The 25,480-nt window shown below is 51.0% G+C and overlaps 1 protein-coding gene across 6 annotated transcripts; it reads right to left on the minus strand.

Moving 5' to 3' along the window:
• Window positions 1–1,174: 1,174 nt before the first annotated feature.
• On the minus strand, window positions 1,175–25,474 carry TOM1 (target of myb1 membrane trafficking protein). Of its 6 annotated transcripts, none has more exons than XM_080638832.1 (15): window positions 24,892–25,474; window positions 17,005–17,180; window positions 15,803–15,881; window positions 15,530–15,679; window positions 15,283–15,417; window positions 14,886–15,032; window positions 13,765–13,881; window positions 13,185–13,318; window positions 12,487–12,520; window positions 11,788–11,896; window positions 10,705–10,825; window positions 5,130–5,205; window positions 3,011–3,070; window positions 2,650–2,686; window positions 1,175–2,546 (listed from the first exon to the last, which is right to left on the minus strand). In XM_080638832.1, the coding sequence occupies exons 1-15, from the start codon at window positions 25,315–25,317 to the stop codon at window positions 2,398–2,400; spliced, it is 1,950 nt and encodes a 649-aa protein (XP_080494958.1). In that variant the 5' UTR covers window positions 25,318–25,474; the 3' UTR covers window positions 1,175–2,397. The 6 variants fall into 6 exon arrangements, 5 of the variants coding, with proteins under 5 accessions (XP_080494958.1, XP_080494961.1, XP_080494959.1 ...); XM_080638835.1 differs by having other exon boundaries at window positions 17,096–17,180; window positions 24,892–25,088; XM_080638833.1 differs by lacking the exon at window positions 15,283–15,417.
• Window positions 25,475–25,480: the final 6 nt, after the last annotated feature.

Genomic DNA, 25,480 nt, shown 5'->3' on the forward strand with positions numbered 1-25,480 from the left:
CTGGCTGTGGGAGTAGCTCAGAGATGAAGCCACGACTGTTGAGCTTCAGGTAACCTCCAGCAGAGGACCCTGCTGGGGCAGGACAGTTGGGTTTTAAGCTCATTAGGCTGGGCTTTCCGCTCAGCACCACCTCCAGAAGATAGCACACACACCGTGCTTTGAGGACAGCTGCTTTGAGCACACAATACCACACAATGAAACACACAATACCACCTGGGTCAGAAAGGAGGAAGGATCTCCCCTGGTTCCTCACAGAGGCACGGGGAGTGCAATAGAATTGGAAATGGTGATTCATTTTTCCAAAGGACAAACCGTCCAAGGATAGCACGTGCTGTCTGGCTGGGGAAGCTGAAGTCACAAAGCTCTTTCCCGCCCCACAACTGCTTACGAAGGAGGAAACCCAGCACCATGCTCTTTCCAGCACTGCTGCCACCAGCTGCAGACCAGCTTTGCTAACAGGTCTCATCCTCAGGCATCTGTCAGCCTGAGCTCGGTGCAGCTGAGTACAGGCCTAGGGGAGAGGGAGGTGGTGATGTTTGAACAGAGAAGCTGTGGCTGCCCCATCCCTGGCAGTGTTCAAGGCCAGGTTGGACGGGGCTCGGAGCAACCTGGTCTAGTGGAAGGTGCCCCTGCCCATGGCAGGGGGTTGGAACTGGATGAGCTTTAAGGTCCCTTCCAACCCAAACCTTTCTATAATTCTGTGATAATTTAACTCCTTCCTACAAGCCCAGGGTTCAGATGACACTTTCAAGCTGTCCAACCTCCTTTTAAGAATCCTTCCCCCAGCTCCCACTCAGCTGGACATGGAGGGATGGCATGGGGACAACTGAGGACACCCTGTGGATAGCAGGGAGCCCTTTCATAGCAACTGTATTTCTTGCATGTCTTTAAGTGACTTACGAGCTGCAGGGTGGGTATTTGGATCTGGTCACAAGGCAGAAAGGAGAGGAGGTAGGTCGCCCTCTTGCTATTTTGAGATGGGCTGTAGTCACCGCGCCAGTGAGCGCCTCCCTTGTCTCACAGCACCCTTGGGCCCCATGCCATGCCTCAGCACCACAGTGCCCTGGCCTTCTCATGGACAGCAAATGTGGGTGCATGGTTGCACCCCTCCTCTCCCACACCAGGTCCTCCTGTCCCCATCCCCAGCACTGAGAACACACACAGATCTTCCAGGGAGGCTCAAGACTTTGCTCCTTTAATGTGCAATAAAAAAGGCAACCCTCCTGAGCTTGACAAGAAACCCCACAAGCAGGAGCCCCAGACTTGGCATCCTCCTCCCTGGCTGCCTTTATCATGGGCAGCATGCGTGGGTTACTCAGAAAGGTTCTCCTCCCCAAGAGCAAAGGAGCTCCTGGCTGCTGCAGGGCTGCTTTGCTGGCATGAGGTGACTGATGTCTCACTTCACCTCTGTGCCCACCAGCTGAACAAGCAATCCCAGCAACAACATGGTGTAACAGTGTTGATGGAAGGGCCTCCTGCTTTAGGGAGCAGCACACGCAGCTACCCTAAGGGAGTCTATAGCACTCACTAGTCAGTGAGACTCCCCACATCATGGCATGATGTGGTGGAAGGCATCAGTGAATGTGAGAGAGGGAGGTGGGATCACATTGGGGAAAGAGGGGAGAAAAGTATAATAATGGGAGAATTAAATTAACTGCAAAGAGTTTGCTGAAGGCACATCCTACCCCATAGCAGACAGCCCCTTCAGAGAGCAGACACCCTGGGGTACCACTTGCAGCTCAAGCCCTGTGTGCAGCGAGGGCTTTGGTAACTGGCTGTCATGCAACAGAAACATTCGGGCTGTGGGCAGGATTATGGATAAAATAACGGAGAGAAGGAGGAAAGGAAGAGGAAGAGAAGGGGTTGTGAGTGGGAAGGTGTTGCATACCACAAGCACTTGTGCAAGAGAGACTACAGCAACAGGGCCCCTCTAACATCAGTGTTCCTCCTCTGCCACCTGTAATGCTTTGCATCCCCATGCTTTCCTGTTCTAACACTGTCAGGCAGGAGGGTAGAGGGACGGCATGAGGGAAGAGGCAGGCAGGAATAATTTCAGCCTCTCCTGCTTCTTGGGCAAGAGCTCTATCTACCCCACTGGAGAGGAGGATGGGCAGCTTCTTCGGCTTTGCCCACACTGTACCAAAAGAAAAGCCTACTGAACTCCCACACTCTCTAGCAGCTTTGAAAACCCCCTTCACAAGTATATTGTGTGACATCCCTAAACACAATAAAGATTATCTGAAATCTTAAAGCAGCTTAAAAATAAAAACAACTCAAAGGGAAAACAGGAAGAGAGTGGAGGAAGGGGACAGAGTCCTTCCCCTGCTGGCCCCTGGTCAGAGGCAAGCGAAACAGCACACACAGCCTCTTGCTCCACAGCACACCAGTCCATAGCATTCACAAGGCAAACATAGCATCATCTTCCTTTGCTTGCTTCCGATGATGGCTAGCAGCAGGAGGGGAGACAGATGTCCCTGCTGAGGAGCTGGACAAGGTGGGCAGCCGGTCTGCAACTTTTGCTCGCTCTTCCAGGAATTTGTCAAACTCTGGGCAAGAGAAGAGCGGAGCATTAGAAAGAAGGGATGTTTGTGGAAGAATCAAGGTGCTGCCAGGAATAGCTGGAGAAAGGGGTTGGCTTGTAAGTCTTACCTTCGCTGGTGACACCTTTTGCATCCTCTGACTCTCCCTAGGGAAGGAGGAGAAGGGCATGGTTAGAAGCAAGGTAGACAAAGGCATCTCGATGTCTGCATGGAGAGAGACAGGACAGTGATCCCCCTGCTTCTGCAGTACAGACATGTTAGAATGGCCTTGAGCCTCATTCACTAGCTATACCTCCCAGAAGGCTAACTATACTGCTGTGGTATCCCAAACCCTATGTCCCTGGCCTTTCCTCCCCTGCTCCCCCTGAGCCGATTCAGCAGTGCCAGCGCTGTTGTACAGTGCCTAAAATCCAGCCCTGAAGACAACTCTGGCAAGACTGCTGGCTCCAGGGCAGCAGCCCCTCACTTACCACATCAGTGGAGAGCCACTTTTCTATGTCTTCCATGAAATTGGCTTGGGGAACCGGCACCTAGGACAGAAGGAAAAAGAGCTATGAGGCCAAGAAAAAAGAGGATGTTCCAGGAAACCCACTCTGCAAAAAGAAAGCCCAACCCAAAAGCTAACTTTGTTCCACTGTTCAGTCTGCTGAGGCCCTTCCCATTCCAGCCAGTGCCACTGCAAAGCTCTCCCAGCTACCAATGTCACCGCTCACCTGCTTCCTCTGCCTCATCCACACCCAAACACTTACAGCTTTCAGAACACGTCAGTAAAAGCATCTGAGGTTTGGTGGTTGGCTCTGAGGTATTGCGACTGGACGAGGCTTCCCATTTTGGTGAGGACTCACTAGGTGGAAGTCAGCTGCTTGTGTTAGGCAGCCAGAGAACAAGAGGTGTGCTTTTCCCCACACCTCTTCCCTTCTACAAACCAGTGACAGGCTGGTATCAAAGTCTGTGAAGCTGAAGATACTGGACATGCCAGGTCTGGCACACAATAAGGGGGAAAGACATCCGCCAAGAAGTGATTCCCATGGAGCACAGCAAAGAGACACTTCCTAGTGGACAGAGATAACCTTGGAAGAAATCAAGTCTGATTCCAAACCTCAGATCCTTTTTCCAGCCATGAGCTCCTGAACAAAGCTGAGCAAGGAGCAGCCCCTGATAGAGGCTCCACAAGCAGAAGCATGAGAGAGTGTTTGTGGGTAGTTATGTATTAGTGTCCCAGCATGTATAGCTCCCTTGATCTCAGGAGAACAGCAAGACCAAGAAAAAGAGCAATGCCTTCTTACCAAGGACAGGCAGTTTTCCCCAAACCAGGGAGCAGATAATTACCACAGCCGGCAGACGGATGAATGGGGATAGAAGAGGATGTGGGAGATTAGGGAAGTTTCGAAGCAAACTGGCTTTTTCTACCCAGAAAGGAAGTCTTTGGGGTAGAAGTACATTCAAGCCAACTGGACAGCATGTGTGGAAACTTCCTAAAGCAGACATCAGTTTGGGCAGTGCCCATTTCAGGAAGACAGGCTAACAAGTTTCGGAACTGGGAGTGTGTCACATAACTGCAGGAATTCCTGCTGCTGAAAGACCGAATTCAACAGCCTGAAGGCTGTAACAATTTAGAGGAGGAGGCCTTGAACAAGGCAAAAGCCAGAATGTTTTCCTCCAAATGGGGCAGCTCATGCTGAGCAGGAGGGGATGTAATGGGAATGAATGGCAGCACAATGCTACCAGCTTCCTCATGATGCCACCAGCTACTGCCTCTGCCCCAGACACCCACCTCAGAACAGGCCATCCTCTAACTCAAAGAGTGGCACACACTCTCTTGGCCTCAGAGCTCCTATGCTTTTTTCTTGCAGTCATGTTTCCTTGAGAAAGGACTGAAACTCTGCCTGCTTCCTTCCCAACCCTGGTCTCCACTACTGGCCCAGACCAGGGTTGCTCCATTTCAGTATGCAGCCTCTGCTGATGTTTGCTGTGCATCCTCATGTGCTGTGCCAGTGCCACTTCTAGTTGAGCAGCCCCAGCTTCCTTCCTCCTTCCTCCCTGCTGGCACTCCACGATCTCACCATTCCTTGCCGCATCATCCACTTAGTCAGCTGGGCTCCATCACTAAAGGCACCAGACTCCCCCTGCTCGAGAGACAGTCTGCACTGAAAGCTGCTATTGCAGAAGGTGAGGGAGAGGGAAGGCAGTGGGTTTAGGGTAGGGGAAAGAACACACTAGTGCTGGTGGCCTACTTCTCTGTTTGCAGAGAGAAGGCAACTGGACTTGGAAACCTGCTGAAGTGGGGTAAAACATACATTTAAAGGTGGAAATTTCCCTGCAGATCTAAGGAGGCCATCCTGTTACTGCCTACGTCAAGCCCAGACTTTCCATAGCTCCCCACCTCTGGGGTTTAAAGAATGAGGCATATAGCCCAGGTAGGAAATGCAGGTTGGTATAGACTGGGGCTCAGTTCTAGTATCAGTCAGTATAACATGAGGCAAGTTAAACACTTGAAGTTTTCCAAACAGACAGCACATTTATTGCATTGGTGAGCAAGGAGAATACTTTTATTTCCAGTGGTGCACTAAAAGCTCTGTGGCCACTTACCGTTCCTGTGTTCTGCTGCCGGGCATCCAGGGCACCAGCAAGTCCTTTGGAGGCTTGGGGATCTTCGTACTTCACCCTGAAAGCATGAAGTTAGATAACACACAGGCTGATAAGATGCCTGAGAGTGAAGAGCAGGAACTCCTAAACATATATTCTGTGCTTCTAACTGCACAACCTTTCATCTCTCATCATTCTGCTCCCAAGAGCTTCTAGAAAGGTGTGCAAAACCCCTACCAGAGTTGTAGCCCACCACAAAACAGACTAAGCTACTCACTGTAGTATCACAGTGGGATACCACAGGACAGCCCTGGCACATGACAGGATGACAAGGCAACATATGAAAACAACCATCCAACAGACTAAAACACAGACTTACAGAGCTACGTGCATCAGTCATGACACTCATCTTCTCTGGGCTTGACTACAGAAGAGAGATAACTAACACAGACTGACCAGAACATTACAGCTACTTTAGAAAGGATTAGAGCAACAAGCCCCTACATACCTGCCTACCTTCACAGACACAAACACAGCTCAAAAGCATTTCTTTAACTGATACTATACTACTCAAGAACTCACTGGTCTATGCTACCTACATAGGAGGTGAGACTGGATGATCAGAAGAGCCTAGTGCTGCTCCAAGATCTCCAAATGCACCATTACAGCAACCCTTTTCCACACACAGGCATTATCTCCCTCATCCCATTTCTATGTCCCCTCTAGGCTCTATCACACATGCTAACACTACACGTCACCATTTGATCCAAGCAGAGCGGAGAAAACAAGTCTGTCCATGCTGGGAGAATGAAGCCTCTCCCAGAAACTCTCCACAAGTCTTCTCTGGAGCTGCTCCCAGGACCCTTTCTGCAGATCCAGCAGACCATCAAGTGGAGCTGTTTTTGTTGGGAGCCAGGGGCTTGGGCCACCGGCGCTCAAACTTCTCAAAGAAGTGCTCATCAGTGAAGGGGCCACTGTGGACAATGGCATCAAGGATGAAGTACAACGCAGCTATCATGCCACTGATGAGGAAGAATGGCAGGAAAGGCTTGAGGTGCTTCAAGCACTGCTTTGCCGAGACACACATGAAGCATAGGGCGGGTCAGGAACAAACCCCAGCGGCCCTGCCTGTGTCTTCTGCCAGCACGTCCCGTTTGGGAACAGCAGGGCAATGGGTCTGTTCAGATGCACTGAGAGCAGAGGCTGGGGAGTGAAATGTGAAGCCTGAGCCAGTCAGAGGAGAGGCTACCTGGCAGGAGTGCAAGTGCAGGCAGATGGAGGGCAGTGAGGAATAAATAGAAGATGTCTTGTTACTTGTGCAGAGATCATAAGCCTCAGTCCGTTAAGGATTGCGCCACATCAGAGAGGATACGATTCCAGCCATGTCCAGATCTCCCCCAGGCTCTAGCACTGAGCACATACTAGTGGCTCAGATTTCAGGCCCTGACTGGGTGCTGTTGTGGGCACTGATTTTGTCCTAGACTTCCTGTCCTCAGGCAGCACACCCCACAGTAAAAGTGGTGGGGAAACCCATGGGCAAAACACATGAAGATTTGTGTCAGACAGGAGCTTCCCCACCACTTTTACCAGAAACAGTGAGGAAGGGGAATGAAAGCAGACATCCTTAAGAGACCTTAACTTGCTACTGTCCAGCTGCAGAACAAGGCACTCCAGTGGACAGATCAGGAGCACAGGTATCACAGTATCACAGTATGTTAGAGATTGGAAGGGACCTCAAAAGATCATCTAGTCCAATCCCCCTGCCAGAGCAGGAACACCTAGATGAGGTTACACAGGAATGTGTCCAGGTGGGTTTTGAATGTCTCCAGAGAAGGAGACTCCACAACCTCCCTGGGCAGCCTGTTCCAGTGTTCTGTTACCCTCACTGAGAAGAAGTTTCTTCTCAAGTTTAAGTGGAACCTCTTGTGTTCCAGTTTATACCCATTACCCCTTGTCCTATCATTGTTTGCCACTGAGAAGAGCCTGGCTCCATCCTCATGACACTCCCCCTTTATATATTTATATACACTAATAAGGTCCCCCCGCAGTCTCCTATTCTCCAAACTATAGAGACCCAGCTCCCTCAGCCTTTCCTCATAAGGGAGATGCTCCACTCCCTTAATCATCTTTGTTGCCCTGCGCTGGACTCTCTCCAGCAGGTCCCTGTCCTTCTTGAACTGAGGGGCCCAGAACTGGACACAATATTCCAGATGCGGTCTCACCAGGGCTGAGTAGAGGGGAAGGAGGACCTCTCTCGACCTACTGACCACCCCCCTTCTAATACACCCCAGGATGCCATTGGCCTTCCTGGCCACAAGGGCACAGTGTTGGCTCATGGTCATCCTGCTGTCCACTAGGACCCCCAGGTCCCTCTCCCCTACACTACTCTCTAACAGGTCGTTCCCCAACCTATATTGGAACCTGGGGTTGTTCCTGCCCAGATGCAGGACTCTACACTTTCCCTTGTTATATTTCATCAAGTTTCTCCCTGCCCAACTCTCCAGCCTGTCCAGGTCCCGCTGGATGGCAGCACAGCCTTCTGGCATGTCAGCCACTCCTCCCAGCTTAGTGTCATCAGCAAACTTGCTGACAGTACACTCAATTCCCTCATCTAAATCATTGATGAATATATTAAATAATACTGGTCCCAATACTGACCCTTGAGGCACTCCACTAGATACAGGCCTCCAACTAGACTCCGCCCCATAGACTACAACTCTCTGGCTTCTGTCCTTCAGCCAGTTCGCAGTCCACCTCACTACCTGATCATCCAGGCCACACTTCCTCAGTTTAGCTATGAGGATGCTGTGGGAGACTGTGTCAAATGCTTTGCTGAAGTCAAGGTAGACCACGTCCACCGCTCTGCCATCATCCATCCACAATGTTATATTTTTATTTATATTATTAATATTTAGCCATAAAAGGCTATGAGGTTGGTCAAGCATGACTTCCCCTTGGTAAAGCCATGTTGACTGCCTCTCATAACCCTCTTATCCCTGACATGCCTTAAGATGGCATCAAGGATAAGGTGCTCCATCACTTTCCCAGGGATGGAGGTGAGGCTGACCGGTCTATAGTTACCCGGGTCCTCCTTCTTGCCCTTTTTGAAGACTGGAGTGACATTTGCTTTCCTCCAGTCCTCAGGCACCTCTCCCGTTTCCCAAGACTTGGTAAAGATGATGGAGAGTGGTCTAGCAATGACTTCCGCCAGTTCCCTCAGCACCCGCGGGTGCATCCCATCTGGACCCATGGATTTATGGATGTCCAGATTGCTCAACTGGTCCCTAACCCATTCCTCATGGACTAAGGCAAACCGCTCCAGTGACCTGACTTCATCTGAGGTCTCAGGAGTACAGGGCTCTTCAGGACTGCCTCCGGCAGAGTAGACAAAGACAAAGAAGGCATTCAATAACTCTGCCATCTCAGTATCTTCTGTCACCAGGGCACCCATCCCGTTCACCAGTGGGCCAACCTTGCCTCTGGTGTTAGTTTTATCAGCTATGTATTTGAAAAAGCTCTTTCTGTTGTCCTTGACCCCTCTCGCCAGATTTAATTCTAAGGAGGCCTTAGCCATCCTAGCTGCCTTCCTACATCCTCTAGCAGCAGCCTTATATTCCTCCCGAGTGGCCAGCCCCTCCTTCCATGACCTGTAAACTCTGCTCTTCCACTTGAGCATACCCAGCAGTTCCTTATTTAGCCACGCAGGTCTCCTGGCCCTCTTCCTTGACTTCCTACGTGTCGGGATGCTCCGCTCTTGAGCTTGGAATAAGCAATTCTTGAATGTCAACCAACTATCTTGGGCCCCTTTACCTTCGAACAGCCTTGCCCATGGGATTTCCCCTAGCAATTGCTTGAAAAGGCCAAAGTTTGCCCTGCTAAAGTCCAGGGTTGCAATTCTACTTGCTATTGTACTGGTCCTACCACACAAGATCCTGAATTCCACCATCTCGTGGTCGCTGCAACCAAGGCAGCCCTCAACCTTTACTGCTTCGACCAGCCCCTCCTTGTTAGTGAGGATGAGATCCAGCAGCGCTCCTCTCCTGGTTGGCTCATCCACCATTTGCATGAGGAAGTTATCATCCATACACTGGAGGAACCTCCTGGACTGTGGCTGGGTTGCTGTGTAGTCCTTCCAGCAAACATCAGGGAAGTTAAAATCCCCCACGACGACCACGGCCTGTGACTGTGAGGCCGCTCTCAGCTGCCTGTAGAAGGCCTCGTCAACTTCCTCACCCTGATCTGGTGGCCTGTAACAGACACCCACAACAGTATCACCCCTGCCAGCCTGCCCCTTAATTCTCACCCACAGACTCTCAACTCGCTCATCCTCTGTTCCTGGACAGAGCTCAGTACATTGCAGCTGCTCTCGCACATAAAGAGCAACCCCACCACCCCGCCTGGCTGGCCTGTCTTTCCTGAAAAGGACATAGCCCTCCATGAGTATATTCCAGTCATGTGAGCTGTCCCACCACGTCTCTGTAATTGCCACCAGATCATAATCTCCTGACTTAACACAGGTCTCCAACTCCTCCTGCTTATTTCCCATGCTGCACGCATTGGTGTATAGGCATTTCAAGGAGGGAGCTGAGCTCACCAATTTCACCCTAAGATTATAGGAGGCCTCCCAGTCTTCATCAATTCTAGAGTGCTGCCCCACTGGGGCAAGCCCAGTTTCAACCCCATCCCCCTTCGAATCTAGTTTAAAGCTCTCCAAATGAGCCCTGTTAATTCATGCCCCAGCATCCTTTTGCCTCTGTGAGTTAAACCTTTCCCACGTGCCATCATCCGGACTGGAGCCTTATAAAACCAGCTTTTTGGTCTTTGGGAGCTGGGGGCAGCTGTGTGCCTGTGGGCTTTACTGCTTGGAAACTGAGAGAGCAATGGATGACTCTGACAGGCAAAACAGCACAAGATCAGCCTCAGTCTCTCAAGCCAAAGAGACCAGACAGCACAGCTCTTGTTGGTTCCTCCCAGAACAAGGATTCAGGAATCCACTCTTTGCAGCAGAGACCTCTTCAGTCATAAATCTTCAGTTCAACAGTACTATGGAGACCCAGATCTGAGTGCTTTACACCAGGTCTAAAACACATTATGGAGGAAGAAACGTCAGTCCCACTTACCAACAGGGAAGCCGAGGCACAGAGCAGTGCCCTGCCTTGCAAGCCACAACTGGCTGTATACTTCCTGCACTCCAGTTCAATAATCTGTCCGTTAGGCTGCACAGATATTCAGCAGTTCCCCAATTCAACATCAACCCACTCAGAGCACATGAGTTCAGAGACAGACAAGAAAACTCAGCCAGTCCCACTCTACACCTTCATCACCAGACACTGAGTCTCCCTAGCCTATGTCTCCACACACAGAGAACCATTTTGCTCTCCGTATGCCCAGGTGAAGGGGAGATGATGGCAGCATGCAGAAGGACTGGGAACACAGAGGTCATCCTACAAACACTGTGCATCATGAGAATGCATTTCTATTGCATCCTGCTGCCTCCCAGGAGCTGGGTCACAGCCGCAGTTGCCTGAGTGCCCTTTGCCAGAAGGCAGGACAGGACCAGGCAGGCTGCTACACTCACTCTCTGCGCTGCTCAGCCAGCGAGCTGCCACGGGTCAGGGCAAACATGTCAAACTCTTCTTCCAGCTTGCCAGAGGTGTCGAGGGAGTGCAGCCCTGCGCTTACGCTGCTTGAGCCCAGGTCTGTGGGAGAGAGAGCAGGGTGAGCAGGCAGCACAGAGCACTAAACAGGGGCCTGTGGGCTTGGAGGGTGCAGTGTGGAAAGCAAGCATCAGAACTGGCTACACTGCTCTAGACCCACTCTTCCGTATGCATATGTGTCGTGCTGTAACAGAAGCAGTTTCTTCGCCTGCTGAGCAGGTATTTTTAGCTTAATCTCAGGCAGCAGCAGCAATTTTCTGCACTGATGCTGAAGGCTAGATATTCCTGACCATTTAAGACAACTCAGAGGGATTTGCTCCATAACCTGTGGAAGAGGACAACCTGTGCTCCTGGGCAAGCATCTTTGAGACAGGTGAGTGGATTTTCATGACTCAGGCATCATCTGAAAAACCCTGACTTCAAAAATATCTCAATGGCTTTGTAGAAAGTCTTGCCATTTTCTGTAGCGGCATCCAAAGCTTTACTGAATGTGTTTACAGCTAGCAAGAGCTTCAGGCAGTGCTATGTAGGCTGTTGGTATGTCTTGAAGAACCCTCAGGATTTCTCAGGCTTTCTAAGTAAACAACCTGTCACATCCTGGGTCCTGAGCCCAAGATGCTCATGGCTGCCTTTCCCACACAACTTAGCTGCTTTTCTTCTCCCAGATCTCAGTGGTCAGCCTGACACCACACAGCAAGAGAGGCAACTGCACTGCTGCTTGGCACTGCAGAGGGAGCAACTTTCTCCCCTACTCTCCAGGAAGGCCCAATACTTAGCCACAGCCTAACACTGTGTCACGACCTGCACAGCATCAGGTGAATACTGAGACATATGCTTGTGTGCCTTGGGGCATATACAAGTTTCTTCATGAGTTTATTAGTTGACAATATACCCTGTTTCTCTAGGTTATTTTGTGAATGTGGCTAAATAATCTGGGGAGGTGATTCAAGGGCATGAAAGGATCCCCACGGGAGGACTGGGGGGAAAACTGCATGGTAACTTACTCATTCCAGCCAGCTGAGAAGAGAGATTGTTGGTGACTTCAGGCTGCCTCACTGCAGAAGGAGTACTGGGTCCCAGGTCAATCAAGCTGTTCTCTGCCTCATTTGGTGCCTTTGGAGGGAAAAAAAAGCAAGATGACAGAGAGTTTCTGAAGTTTGGACACCCTGACTCTTCAGTCCTAGCTCATTGACACTGCAGAAGGAAGCCATTCTCTACCCATCAGAAGATACCAGTTGTAAAGCCTCTCCTTGTGAAAAGGGGAACAGTGGTCAGAGAGAATGGGCTAGGAATAGTGTCCCAGGGCAGAGTATGCCATGGTAGCCAGCCTCCCAGCTCTGCTGGATTCCAGAAAGTGGGATAAACGCTTGCTGGTTCAAAGGACAGGACAAAGCTCAGAGGACAAAGGGAGGTTCATGTGGGAACTGGTCTTCTCAATGTTCAATACCAGAAAACCATAACTGCTGCTGATCTATTCTTGCTCTTTGGGTGAGAGGAAGGCTCCCAGTGGTAGGGAGGGAGAGGCCTGAACGTTCCCACTTCAGGACACACTGAACACTGCACACCTGCACACCACCATGGCCTGGTACAGCTGGGCTGGGAGAGAACAAGGGCAGATTGAACTTTTCTCCAATTCAGCAGGACACTGCCGGACCTGCAAGATGCAAACTGAGCTGCACAGAGGGGCAGTTGCTCCAAGTTACCTTTACTGGCTGTCCTGTCCGGAGGCGCTCGAACCTGCAAGAAAGATGACAGGATGTGTTTCAATGGCATCTGCTTATTCACCCCCAGCCAAAGAGATTTCTCATAAAGGCTTGGCACAGCCTGCCCTTTCCTACATACTAGGAAAGGAGGACCATGGCTTAGGGCCCAATTCTCCCTTAAGACCAAAGACACCATAACAAGGCCCTCAGAGTTGGTATCTCCTGAGAGATGGTGTGAGGAAACTTCTGTGATCCTCCAGAGCTACTTTCAACCAAAATGGCTGAAACCCCGCTCTCCATCCAGACACAGGGACTAACTTCTCCAGACTCCATCCTAGCTTAACAGATGGGTTTGATGAAACGGAAATAAAAAGAAAGGAGTGCTGATCCTCACCTGGAAAAGTCCTGTCTCTCCCTATCTGCCTCAGAGCTAGAAACCCAGCTCTTTCCATGCAGTTCCTTCCTTCTTCTGGGTTATGCTACAAGGACATCTTTATATTCCACCAGAAACTTACACAGCAGTTTTGAAGGGATAGGAATAAATCAGCAAAAAGTGGCTTTGTTCTCAAAGATGGATGATACAGGCTGATACATCTTGAGTATTACACTCATAGGCAGATGAAAAGGGTAGGATAGAAGGTCATCAAAGGGGAGTAAACTCTTGTGGAAGACCAAAGCAGAGAAAGGAAGAGAGGTACCTTTCATGGCGTAGAAACATGTTGTTGAGGTTGTCATTGATGAGGAGCAGCTCCTCAGTGAGTTGTTCATGGAGGACACGGGGAATCAGCTCCAGAACACGCAGCTGCATGGCTCTGCATGTCCGATTCAGCTCCTGCTCACAGCAAGGGGAAGTTACCACAAAGGTCAAGCTAAGGCTGAACACTCCCAGGTTTGGAAGTCTGACTGGAACAGAGCCCAGAAGCTACTGGGGTCTATCAGCAAGTGTTGATGGGCAACAGGTACTGGTGTGAGATGTAAACTGAGTTTAAGCTTTACAGACCATAACTGTATGCTTCTTGTGTAACACTTCACCCAGAAAGAAAGGCCCTTAGGAACTACAAATCCCCATGAGATGATTCTAGCCTCAATAGCGTGACTTCCCTTGGCTGTTAAAACTCCACCTTCCCCATTTCTCCCTTATCTCATCATTCCTCGATAAGCCCCGAACTAAACTCTCCAGTTGTTCCCCACGCCTACCACGTGTCACACCTCAGTCCATCCAGTCATTGCTAAATCAAGCTGCATGTGCCAGCCTTCCACCCTGCCAGTGTTCCTTACTTGCAGCAGCTCCAGGTCAGAAGGCTCAGCCTGGGTGGGCACCAGCTCTGTCAACATCTCTGACATGACCTTCATGTTCCCATTCACCACTTCCAGCTCACTGCGCAGCTTCCCAACCTGCAAAAGGGAGGGCAAATGACAGCTCTGCCTGAGAAGACAAGGAAGATAGCTAAAGAAGCTCTGAATGGCAGTGCACCGCTTGTGTGCATGTGTTCACAGAGCTGAGCAGCCACTGGGGAGCTCTTTTTGTTACTATTAAGTTTAGCTCTCAGGAGCTCCCGGCAGAAGGAAGCTCCATTACTTACCATCAAGTTCATTTGCTGGTTACAGATGTCAAGCCCTCACCTGGGATCTTTGGGCCCTAGCCTAACCTTGATTTTTAATAACCATCACAGGCTGCTGTTATGATTCAAATTTCTCCCCAGCTAGCACCTCCTGTGTGGCAGGCACTCAAATAATTTCATTTCCAAAGCAGCGTAAAAGGTGGAAGGGAGAAATGAGTTCCCATTCAAAAGGCGAGCCTTGGCCAAGTGTGAAGTTGAAGCTTTATCCCTCTGGTTTCACAAGCTACTAATGAGTGTCTTGAGAACGGTTTCTACCCTCTGTTCTGCAGTGTACCAACAGCTGGAGGTTTGGTGCTGAAGTCATATGAAGTCAGGATGAGGAAGAAGAAAAGAGGATGGGAAACAAGTGAGAAAGCCCTGGGCCTTTGGAAACCACATAGCCAGACAGGGTTCATTCATATTAAGTCAGCAGTGAGGCAAGATAAAGATGATAAGGAGGCATCTACTGAACAAGCTTTTGCTATACAGCACTACAAAGACCTCACTCAAAACCTCTGTGTCTCAGTGCCTCACTTCCCTGCAGCCAGATCTTCCCTCTACCTGCCAGCAACCCTGTCTTAGGAAAATACAACCACTCAGTGTTTGTGGTATCCCAGCTCATCACTGTGGCCACAACAGAGCTCTGGGGAGCTCTCGAGGGGCTATGCTTTAGAGGAATGGCTCCTTGAGGACAGAGGCTGAGGAAGGACCAAGACAGCAGTCCCAGAAGAGTGTTTATGAAACAGCCCCCAAATGCAGGGAGAGTCAACAACACCATGGGGATCGGGTCCAACTCACCTGTTCTGGTGTGGGCGTGATGGGCGCATCGCTGGATGTGCTTCTCCCGGTGGGCAGGGTGACAGGATGGAGGATGGACTCTATCTGCTGAGGGGAGTTGACCACAGGGGTGTTCTGGCCGGACTGGGAGTCAGAGCTATACACAGTCTGCACACAGAGGTAGGAAAAGGCACAGGGAGATTTTAGACACTCACAGCTGATAGGGCAGTGAAATTAGGAGAGAAATGTTGATGGCAACTCCCCATCTGCTTTCAAAAGTTCTTTCAACAAAGAGGCTGTCCTGAAGCTTCTCACTCCCCAAAAGCCCTCTGAATGCAAGTTACAGTTCCTGAAGTCCCCCTTATAGATCCATAATAACAGCTGCCCTACACCCTTCTCTTCAGCCATGTTCCCATACCCTCTGTGGTGTGTGGATGGGTGACAGCATATCCAGATCAGTCATAGGAAACTCCAGGCCTTTCCGTCTCAGGTCTTCATACACAGCAACGACACCAGTCAAGTCTGGTGAGCTGCGGAAGGCGTCTGCCCAGGACTAAGGAGAAGGAGACAGTACAGCCCAATATGATTTACAGGAGTCTTCTGTACAAACACCTAAAGACAAACACTGTCTGAACTGGCACAGATACTCATGCTTCTTGTCTCACCTGGATGAGGGTCAGCACCTTGTCATGCACTATGGCAGGTGGATTGTTCTTCGGCAGGATTGTTCTTACCAGGACACCTTCTACAAAGTCCTGGCTGGACACAAGGACATGGAAACGATGGCCACAGTTTTTGACGCATGTCTCCAGGACCTTCAAAAGCGATGAAGCATAAACTATAGACTTCTCTATATGTATGCATGTTTGCCTTGGATTTAGGAACCTGTGTCTTTTCCAGCAGCATATCAGAGCTGAGAAAGAGCCCTGACCACTCACCGTCAATGCCAGCATAACTTCATGGAAGTTCTTATTCCCTACAATTCTCTTCTTAATGGCTCGGAAGGCATCTTTGGGCCTGAAGGAGAAATCAAAGAAAGATCGTCAGAAGGCTGAGACCCACCTACAGAGAGGCAAAGCAAAACAGACACTGCCTCTGGATGACCCATACTCAGGAGGTGACCTTCCCCACCATGTTTTCAGGACAGCCTGAAGCAATGGCTGGCGAAGCAGCTTCTACCCGTGGTTCTGCAAGAGGGGGGTCCTGCTAATGAATGCTGTTACTGAAACTGGAGGCCTCTGTGCTGATGTCTGCAACAACTCAGGGTGTTGAGGAGGCCAGGAGTGTATTGGCCTGCGGGGCAGCATGGTTGCTATGGATAGGCACTAGCAGGCCAATGGGACAGCTGTGATGACAGAAGAGTACCGCTGTGTTATCAGGTGCTCAAAACCAAAACACCAAGTGGCCACAGCTTGGGACTGAGAACTGTGGACAGAGTCAGGTGTGTTTGCACTGTGAGGATAGCACGGAAAAGAATGGAGCAGAGATGTTTGGCTTTGTTTTCATACAACTGTGAAGCTGAAAACTGGGCTTGCTAACTACCAAGGAAATTTGCTAGTTTCCTCCTGGGCAAGGGTGAACCCTACATTTTTTATTCCACGTAGCACCTTCATTTTTCAATGCTGCTCTTTACATCTCCACTGTGACAAGGAGCAGGCCCCCTTGAATTCACTGGCAAATCCACAGCTAATGAGTCTGGCAGATTTCTGAATATCTTCCCATAGGGAAAGGGGGACAGGGCCTCCCCCACCCACTTTGCATAGGTCTGAGTGACTGTACATGAAAGTACCTGAGAAGTGAACCCCAGCAGGACTTGCACACTCAGAAGACTGAAAAGCAGCCTGAGATTTTCCTCTCTCCTCAGTTACCAGCCCGCAGATTTTTACATTCCCACAGGGAAGAAAGAGAGGGGTATGAAGGAGGAATAAACTGAAGTGGAAGAATTGCACATATGCCTTTGGAAGATGCGAGGCAGCCTAGCTTGAACTGAGGTTTTCCTGGGGACCCTGATGGACTGTTTGAATGGCTCCCAGCTCTCACAAAGATAATGGGGAAGTATCTGCTCTGACACCTTTGCTGTCTCTCTGAGTATCCCAGCAGAATCTTGTCTAAGGGACTGTTGGGAAAGCTAGCTTATTACCTCCACCAGTGCATGCTGCCACTGCAGTCTAGGGATGCAATGTTACAGGCTGTGCTGGGACCTGCTGCTGGATGTGCACCAGCTCCCTTACCCTTCTTCAGTTTCGTTAATGATGTCGCAGATCTCCATGTTGAGAGCCCAGTCCTCGCTCCGCAGGGACCCATCGGTAGCTCTCTCTGGAAAACAGAAACCAAGACAGAGCAAGGCTGAGAGCTGCCCTAGCACTCACAGGCTGCTCTTCACCTGTCAGAATACCCCAGAGCACAGCCTCCCTCTCCCTGGCTTCCATCACAAGAGGCAAGGAGATGAATGCAGCTGCAAAGTCCGGGTCCCTAAGTGCTCCCCACTAGGTGTCACCACCGCAAAGCACATCCTGGCCCGCATTGGCAAGGGTGCCTCCTCAACTTAGCCCATGCCACTCATGCTACCAACACATAAACACACACTGTGCGATCCCTGGTGTCCCGCACTTGAAGAGAAGGTGCTCGGCATGGCTTCAGCTCCACAACTGGAGAAAAGGGGGCTTATTTGTTTTGTTGCTGCAGGGCCAGAAACTGTGAGTTCAGTCGGCTTACACTGACACAGATCTAATGCCAATGGTACCACTCTTGCTTTGCACCAAATTAGGGAGACAAAAGAAATCAACCCCCTTATTTGTACAGGGGCCATACAAAACCAAACAAGCAAACATAAACAGCCAAAGCAGGGCTCTCGCTTGTTTCACATTTACACCTCTCCCCCGACCTTCTGGCCTCTGGGGATTATGGACATAAGTGGACTGCAGGCTGATGTTGAAGCAATACTGTTTCAGCTTTGATTGTGTCCCCTTTAATTAGGAATTCCTCAGTCAGCCCTGATGTTATTCAAGGCAGAGATGTGGGAAATGAGCAGCTATTACTGAGAGTACCAGCGTCTCCACCCTATAATCAGCCATGCCTTGGCCTCGGCCACACTGACTGACTGATGCCTTCAGGGGCACCACCAGAGGCTGGGGGAAAGAGAACCGCCAGTGGGGCAGGCAGGGCCCAGGCATTCTCCAGACCACCGGAAAACACAGACATGCAGCGGATGGCAGAGGACAAGATCCATCCTTCACAGCTCTCCCATCCTACAAAACGCCTGACCTAGCACCGGGGCAAGAGAATTAGAACTAGCCAGACCGGTTTAGCACCTACCAGGTGCTCTTCCAAAGAGCTCAGACTCAACAAGGTACTTAGAGAAGTGCTTGCATTTCCAAAACTGCTCTCCCTGCAAAATCTGGAGCTGGTCCTGGCTGCTGTGGGTCGGTCTTCTACCCCTTCGGAGAGGCCCTTACTCTGCAGAGCTGCTTTTTTCTGCTTTTGACCAGGTGGCTAATGATCCCTTTGTGGGGACGAAATGAAATGCCCATTCACACAGTAATGGGATAGGATCAAAACACAGGAAGAAGAAGATTTTTTTAACTCCTGCCTGGGTAAGCACATCCATCATGTCTGGGGATGTCCTGGTTTTAAGGGTCAGGCAGAGAGCTATTCACAGCACTGTGCAATGCAGCCTCTTACACACGTGTCCCTCCTACAGATTACACATCACAGCGTAAAGTTACCTATCTGTTCCTTATCACAATCCAACCGCCACCTTTTCTGTTGGCTGCAGAATGTATTGACTACACTGGGATTACACTGATTACATTGTGGCCACAGCCAGATGCAAGAGGGCAAACAAGGGAAGGAGAGTGGCAGAACGTTCTTGAGGCTCTTTCACCTTTCTCAAGGTCTGGCTACTACTGTGATATCCTGAAGGCCCCTTGAGTCAGCTGAACTTTTCTCGCTTTCAGTATTAATTTTATATAGGAATCCTGGCCTCTTGCAGATCTGAGCTTCCTCAGTGAGGCATAGGAGGTAGCATCACATCGGGTGATGTGGTGGAGAGTATTTCCAGAGCAGTGGGCTATAGGGGAGCATATTTGAACGAGGCCTACAAGGATGCCAGAGAGGGACTTTCTCTCAGGGATTGTAGCGATAGGACAAGGGGTAAAGGGGTTAAACTAAAACAGGGGAAGTTCAGGTTAGGTATAAGGAAGAAGTTCTTTACTGTGAGGGTGGTGAGGCACTGGAACAGGTTGCCCAAAGAAGTGGTAAATGCTCCATCCCTGGCAGTGTTCAAGGCCAGGCTGGAGAGAGTCTTGGGTGACATGGTTTAGTGTGAGGGGTCCCTGTCTGTGGCAGGGGGGTTAGAACTAGATGATCTCAAGGTCCTTTCCAACCCTAACTATTCTATGTTTCTATTCTATGCCTAGAATAATGAATGTGTGAAGTTGTTGCAACGCATGGGGGGAAATATTTTCTGTCAGGGCTCCTTTGGGATCAGGACTCCATACAGTAGCAGAGCTCCAGGTCCCCTCCTGCTCTAGGACACCACATGGCCAGGGGAAGCTGGTGCAGATCAGGCTGATCTGATGGATTTGTGATGATCACAAAGCCACCCTTCACTTATGCTCTCCTCCGGCATCCCCTGATCTTGACACACGTTGGTTTGAACCCCAGCCTAGCCAGAGGTTTCTCTGTACTGTTTGCTGCCTCTGGCAGGGAAGCACACAAATCAATCACACAGGGAATGCTCTATTGAAAGGAAGTCCACATCCACTCTTCTCACCCCTGAAGGAAAACACTGCATGTTAAAGGAAAAACCCCACAACGCAGGAACGGGGGTGAGCCTGCTGGGAAGCCCTGAGCTACAGGACAAACCAAGGATGAAACAAAACTTGCCTTTAACCATCAAGTCCTTGCTATTCAAGTCTCCCCAACCCTCCTTGTGCTCATTTTCACCATACACAAACATGAACTGAGTCTGCAAACACCCTTCCCTCACTTCCCTGTGTTTGGTGGCACTCTGTAACCTGCTCCCCACTACCCCCCCTTGTCCTCCAAGCACACCAGTCCTGCCAAGGTCAGACCACAGGTTGGCTTTTCAGGCAGGAATGCAAACAAACTGTGCATGCTCTTCACCTGGTGGCCACTTAGGGGAAAATGGGGCTTCCTCAGAGGTGACACACATTGCCCTGCTGTTACCCTACAGCGCTGTGTGCATCCTGTTACCGTCATCCCTGTTCACACGCTGGTCAATTAGAAACTGCAGGAAAGCAGCAAACCTGCATAGCAGAGACTCAAAAATACAAAGCTAGAAGAGCAGTATTAGGGCACATGGAAAGCAGGAGCATGTTTCAAGGACCGTGAGGCATTTTCAAGGACAAAGCGCTTGAATTTACCCAGTACAGATTAAGACCTGGCCTAGCTAGCCTTGGGAGAGCTGGAGCTAATGCTCCTTAAATCCTCCTTGCTTGCTTGCTTGCTGTCCAAGCCTACTAAGATATGTTGGCGTTTTCTATGAAATCCTGAACTTTACCCTTTTACTAACGCCTGCAGAAGGAAGGAAACAAAGTCTATTCATTAATCACATGAAGGATCAGGGCGGCTGGCCCCATTTCATCAGCCGTAATTAGCACATGAGCTCTCTGCCCCTCATGAAATCTGAGCCTGGGATGGCTGGGGACAGCAGCAAGGCCCTAAAAACAGCGAGCACAGGAGGCAGGGCACGGCTGCCTGCCCACTGCTTTGCCTTGTGGGGCTCATCAGGCAGCCTCTACTTATGTGTGCAAATGAGAACTCCCCGGGGAGGAGGTTATCGGAGAGCTTATGAATGCCATCTCCCTCCAAGCCTGACACCAAGTGACTGTTGAATGTACAGGAGGCCCTTCCTGGGGCCACTTCAAAGCCGCATTGTTTTGGCAGCCAGTGCGGCTCTCCGGGTGTGATAGCAGTGGGGTTTGTCTGATTCCAGTCTGCTGCCTCACAGATTGCTCAGATCGACCCAGGACCGCTGGGGACTGTGGTATGGGTTGAACCAGAGCATCAGCTCTTCCCCTGCCTGGCATTTGATGTGCTCCTGATGCCTGTAACTGCGTTATAAAAGTGAGGTGGAATCATAAGATAAGAACTCTGCGCTGGTCATAACTGACACAGCAGGGCTGTACGTTGCTTCGTGCTGAGTGAATTTCACAGCTTTGCTTCTTCTCGAGTTTATTGTTTCTGCCCTTGTGGCAAGAGAGAGATCGCTGTGGGATTGGCAATCCCACCCAGCCATGCCTGCAGCAGCACACCGGCACTACAGTCAATAGCCTGGAGAAGTACAGGAGCTGGGAACAGAAGATCCTGTTCCCTTTGCTCCCCATCACAGATCTGAAGCACGCATAACCAGCCAGGCGCCGTTCAGAAGCCTCTGACGTGCTCTGCCATAGCTTATCAGAGACTGCCTGTCCCTCTTCCACGTCAAGCCCTTAAGCAGCATTCCCTACAGTGCTCTGTCTCGCTGGCCTTACGTTCCTCAGCAAAGCACCAAGCATCTTCTCACCCATTTCAGGTGTTTGAGGGCACAAGCGTTTTATTGCATGAGACAGTACAGGTTCAGCACAAAGCAACACAAACAGTCCTTTCTCCCAACCTTCATTCAGTTCATACTCTCCCTGGCCCAAATCAGCATCCTGTACAAAGAAGTCTCCCTCCTAAGCCTTGTGCTTTTGCTTCCCTTGAGGAAACTTCAGCACCAGCTCATTCAGGTCTCCCACCATTTAGCTGTCTTGCTCCTCCAAAGACAGAGGTGACAACGTGCTTTTTAGAGAGAACAGAGATATGGCTCCAGACCTAATTAGAGGATGGTGATGGACACAGACTCATGCTGCTGACATAGTGCTGTGGGTATTTGGGTCTCTGAACTTCTGCTCCTTTCCTGTGACTCAGCTCATACTCTTGAGTATCAAAACAACCCTTCAGTTGCTGCCTTTGCCCCTTATCCTCCAGACAGAGTGGGCACAGCAGACAAGGCAGTACCCTTTTGAGAAGCAGTACCTTGCAGGGACCCATCTGGCTGTAATGAGAGCAGAGCGTTACTGACACCAGTTGCTGCCCACCAGCTCCCAAGGTCCCAACTCACAGGGGGTGCAAGGACACCTGCAAGCTGGGATCCAAATGGCTACTGGGATTTTTCTGGCATATTGTGCTGTATGTGCCCCTCTTCCTCACCCGTGACCCCCTCTTACCTGCTCCCTCTCTACAGTCTCAACTTCTCCTGGTTCTCATGCTTAAAGCAATCCCCAACCATAAAAAAGTCTTCTTCATCTCTGTGCTTACACCGTTACTTCTCTCTCTTGCTTGCCCTCACTCACTGAAATAACCCGTCTCTGTCCCTTTTGGTATTGCTGTAATTGCTAGTTATTCCAGACTTCCAGGGTCAGGAGAGAGCACTGGTGGTTTCCTCTCCATTCCCTCACTCAGAGCACCACCTTGAAATTAGACTTTCCATTTTGAAGTTTCTCTTGGCTCCTGCACGGAGATGGAGTAGATTTTCCTTTGGAGAGGGGGGGGGAATCCAAACAGTGATGCTCCAGCACTCTTTGGAAAACTTCCCACTGACCAGAAGTATTGTGTTTAAAAAAACCCCACGTACACAAAAACAAATACCAAAAATCTCCAAACAAACAAGTCTATATTCATCTTACTTGGGAAGAGACATCACAGTCCAAAACCAGGACAGAGGCAGCGTTTGTGACTAAATCTCAGTACTGGGTGTAAGACGTTAGAAAACCTACTCCTCTGCAACTGACTCATTCCGTGACTGATCACTGAGATTACCTGAGCATCGGTTTCCTTGTCAGCAAAATAAATGGGACTTACTAGATTAACATTGATGAAGGAATTTGAGAACATGGCTGCAGTGTGCCACAGAGGATTGCATTTTTTGTTCCTCAGCCTTCACCTAAAGCTCTTTTAGACTTTACATGCTCTATCAGGCATACATGACTTTGTCAAAGTGATTTACAAGGACACAGACAGCCCAAAGCAGAAGTACTGTGCAAGTCTGGTGATCAGGCTCATGGGTTCAACATGCAGATGTCATGGACCTACCGAACAAGACAGACATCTTCGCGTCCCAAATTAAACAGGGAAGATAGCATTTATCCGTGTTCCCAGGATGTTGATAGGTGATGTTCAAAGGGAGAAAAATATTTATATTTTCAGTCTCCAGCTCTTTCAAGTCTCCCTACTGAGTTCCTTTCTCATGAGCTGCAATTCCTCCACCCCTTTGGACTCCCATAACCTAAAGTAACCCAAATCATCAACACCTCTCTACTGTCATACCTCTGATACTAACGACTCAAAAATCCTCTCTGACAACACTCTTGAAATACTTTTTTCTTCTTCTTTTCTGTTGTGGTTTTTTTTTTTTTTTTTTTTTTTTTTTTTTTTTTTTTGTTGTTGTTGTTGTTGTTGCTTGAAAATCCCTTCTTTAACTGAAGCAAAGCCCAGAGGGAACTCACTTGCAGTCTGTATCGATCAGAAGATTCAGAGGACAGGAAGTGACCTGTGACAACTAAAGACAACTTCAGATTGCCTCTACCCAGACAAAAACATATCTGATGCAGCCACTGAGGGACTCAATGTTCAGAATGACTTTCTCATTCTGGAAAGGGAGGGACGGCTTGGCCTGGAAAGCGTGACGAAACATGTGACATTCATCTGAGGTTTTTGTTACAGAAAAACTTCCCTGGGGATCCTTCCCCCACCTTGCTATAGTGCATCTCACCCACCTCTCCCAGCACTAGAGAGTGGCACACCACAGTGTCCCTGACCCATCATTTGGATAGAGCTCTTGGGAAGCCTCTAGAATAAGTGACACTTATAAAAGCACTACCTAAAGCAGCTGCTTGCTCCCTTCCCACCCCAGCGCAGGAGCCTGTTCACCCATGCAGGCACACCAGAACCTATCGAATCAGGGACAAGAAGTTCGCAGCGAGGAACAGAGGTCTGCACAAGCGACAAGAAGCAAGATTAAGCGAGCGCATACATTCATATGTGCTGTTGCATGACCTGGAGAGTTTAAATGGGCAACATCAAAATACCCTTCAAGCACAACTTGCACGCACTGAGACAATGGGAAGAAAGATTCTGAGTATTTTAAGCGCTGCATCTCTATTTTGAGACCTGTGTGGCTGTTGATGCTCTTGTGCTTTCTAACTATGCATCTCTTCGCTCCACTTTCTCAGGCTGCGTCCTTCTCCTGTGTTCATCTACCTGACCTGAGCACAGGGGACTAAGCCACAGGCTGGACTCCTAACGCTGATCCCATTGCTGGAGCTGGGAGCCCCATGAGAACGCCCGTGGCACAGGGGAGGTGCGCTCCACAGAGACAGCGTTACCCACTCTTGCCCACACCTCCTGTGGTGATGCTGGGAGGTTCAGGGTGGGCAGCCCACCCCGGGGTGCCTGGAGAGCTCATCCTGCAGGTGAGGAACACCGTTTGGGCGAGCTGCAGTGCTCCCGGCAGCCTCCAGCTCGGTGATGGCCACCACCGACCACCCTGTCGCCTTAAGGAGAGAAAACCCCCCTCCTTCCCGCCTGGAATGCGACAGCAGCTCCCGCCGTGCCCCCCGACAGGACCCGGTACCCCCCGCGAACCCCCTGGGCGGGAATGGCCCCGAGCCAATTGCGGACCTCGGCTCTATTGGGGGGGGGGGGGGGGCCGTGGTTCCAACAACGGGGCCGCGGCCCCTTTAAGTGCGGAAACTTCACCTCGCCACCTCAAGACCCCCTCGCGCCCGGATTGGCTGGCGGGGCCGCCGGCGGCACCGCCTCGGGCCGCGCATCCCCTATTGGTCGGCAGCACGCGTCAGTCAGAGCGGAGCTCTCCCCTGATTGGTCCACTCCCCCCTCCGTCCCGCCGCGAAGGCGGGTGCCGACGCTTCCCGGAGGCAGGGGTCCGGCGGGCTGGGCGGGCGAGTGCCCCCGGGGGCACGGGCGAGGGAGTGCGGGGAGCGGGCGGAGAGGGGCGCGGAGGCGCGGCCGCGAGGCTCACCGATGCGCTGCCCCACGGGCGAGCTGAAGGGGTTCCCCAGGAGAAAGTCCATCGCCGCCGAGCCGTGATCAGCTGACGCCGCCGCCGCCGCCGCTCACGTGACCCGCGCGCCAGGCCGGGGCGGGCCCCCGAGTGGGCCCCGCAGTGACGCCAGCGGCCGCCGCCCGGGAGGGGCTGAGACGCGGAGCGATGCCGGGTACCGCAGCGCCGCTCGCCGGGACGGGAGGGGCCGCGGCCGCCGAGGCACGCCCCGGTGCGGAGAGCCTGTGCTGATGGAGTTGGCTTCCGTAACGCTGCGCTGGGGCGTACCGGCGCAACGGGTACGGGCCGGCAAGCGCCCTCCCCACAGAGCCACCGCCCCGCCCAAGTTGAAGCTGCAGCCGAGCGACGCCCGGCCCCGGCACACACCACGACACGCCCGCACATTCGCCTCGGGTACCATGTAGTGTCCGCGCCTTAACGCCGCGAACCCGAGCGGAGGTACGGCAGCATGGGAGGAAAAAGCCGCGGTGCCATGTGCAGTGTTCGGTGCCGGGTCTCCCTTCGGCAAGGTCCCCATACAGCGGCAGTCCTGGAGCAGTGTTCTGGC

Source organism: Psittacula echo (genome assembly GCF_963264785.1).
Source record: "Psittacula echo genome assembly, chromosome: 1".
Lineage (NCBI taxonomy): Eukaryota > Metazoa > Chordata > Aves > Psittaciformes > Psittacidae > Psittacula > Psittacula echo.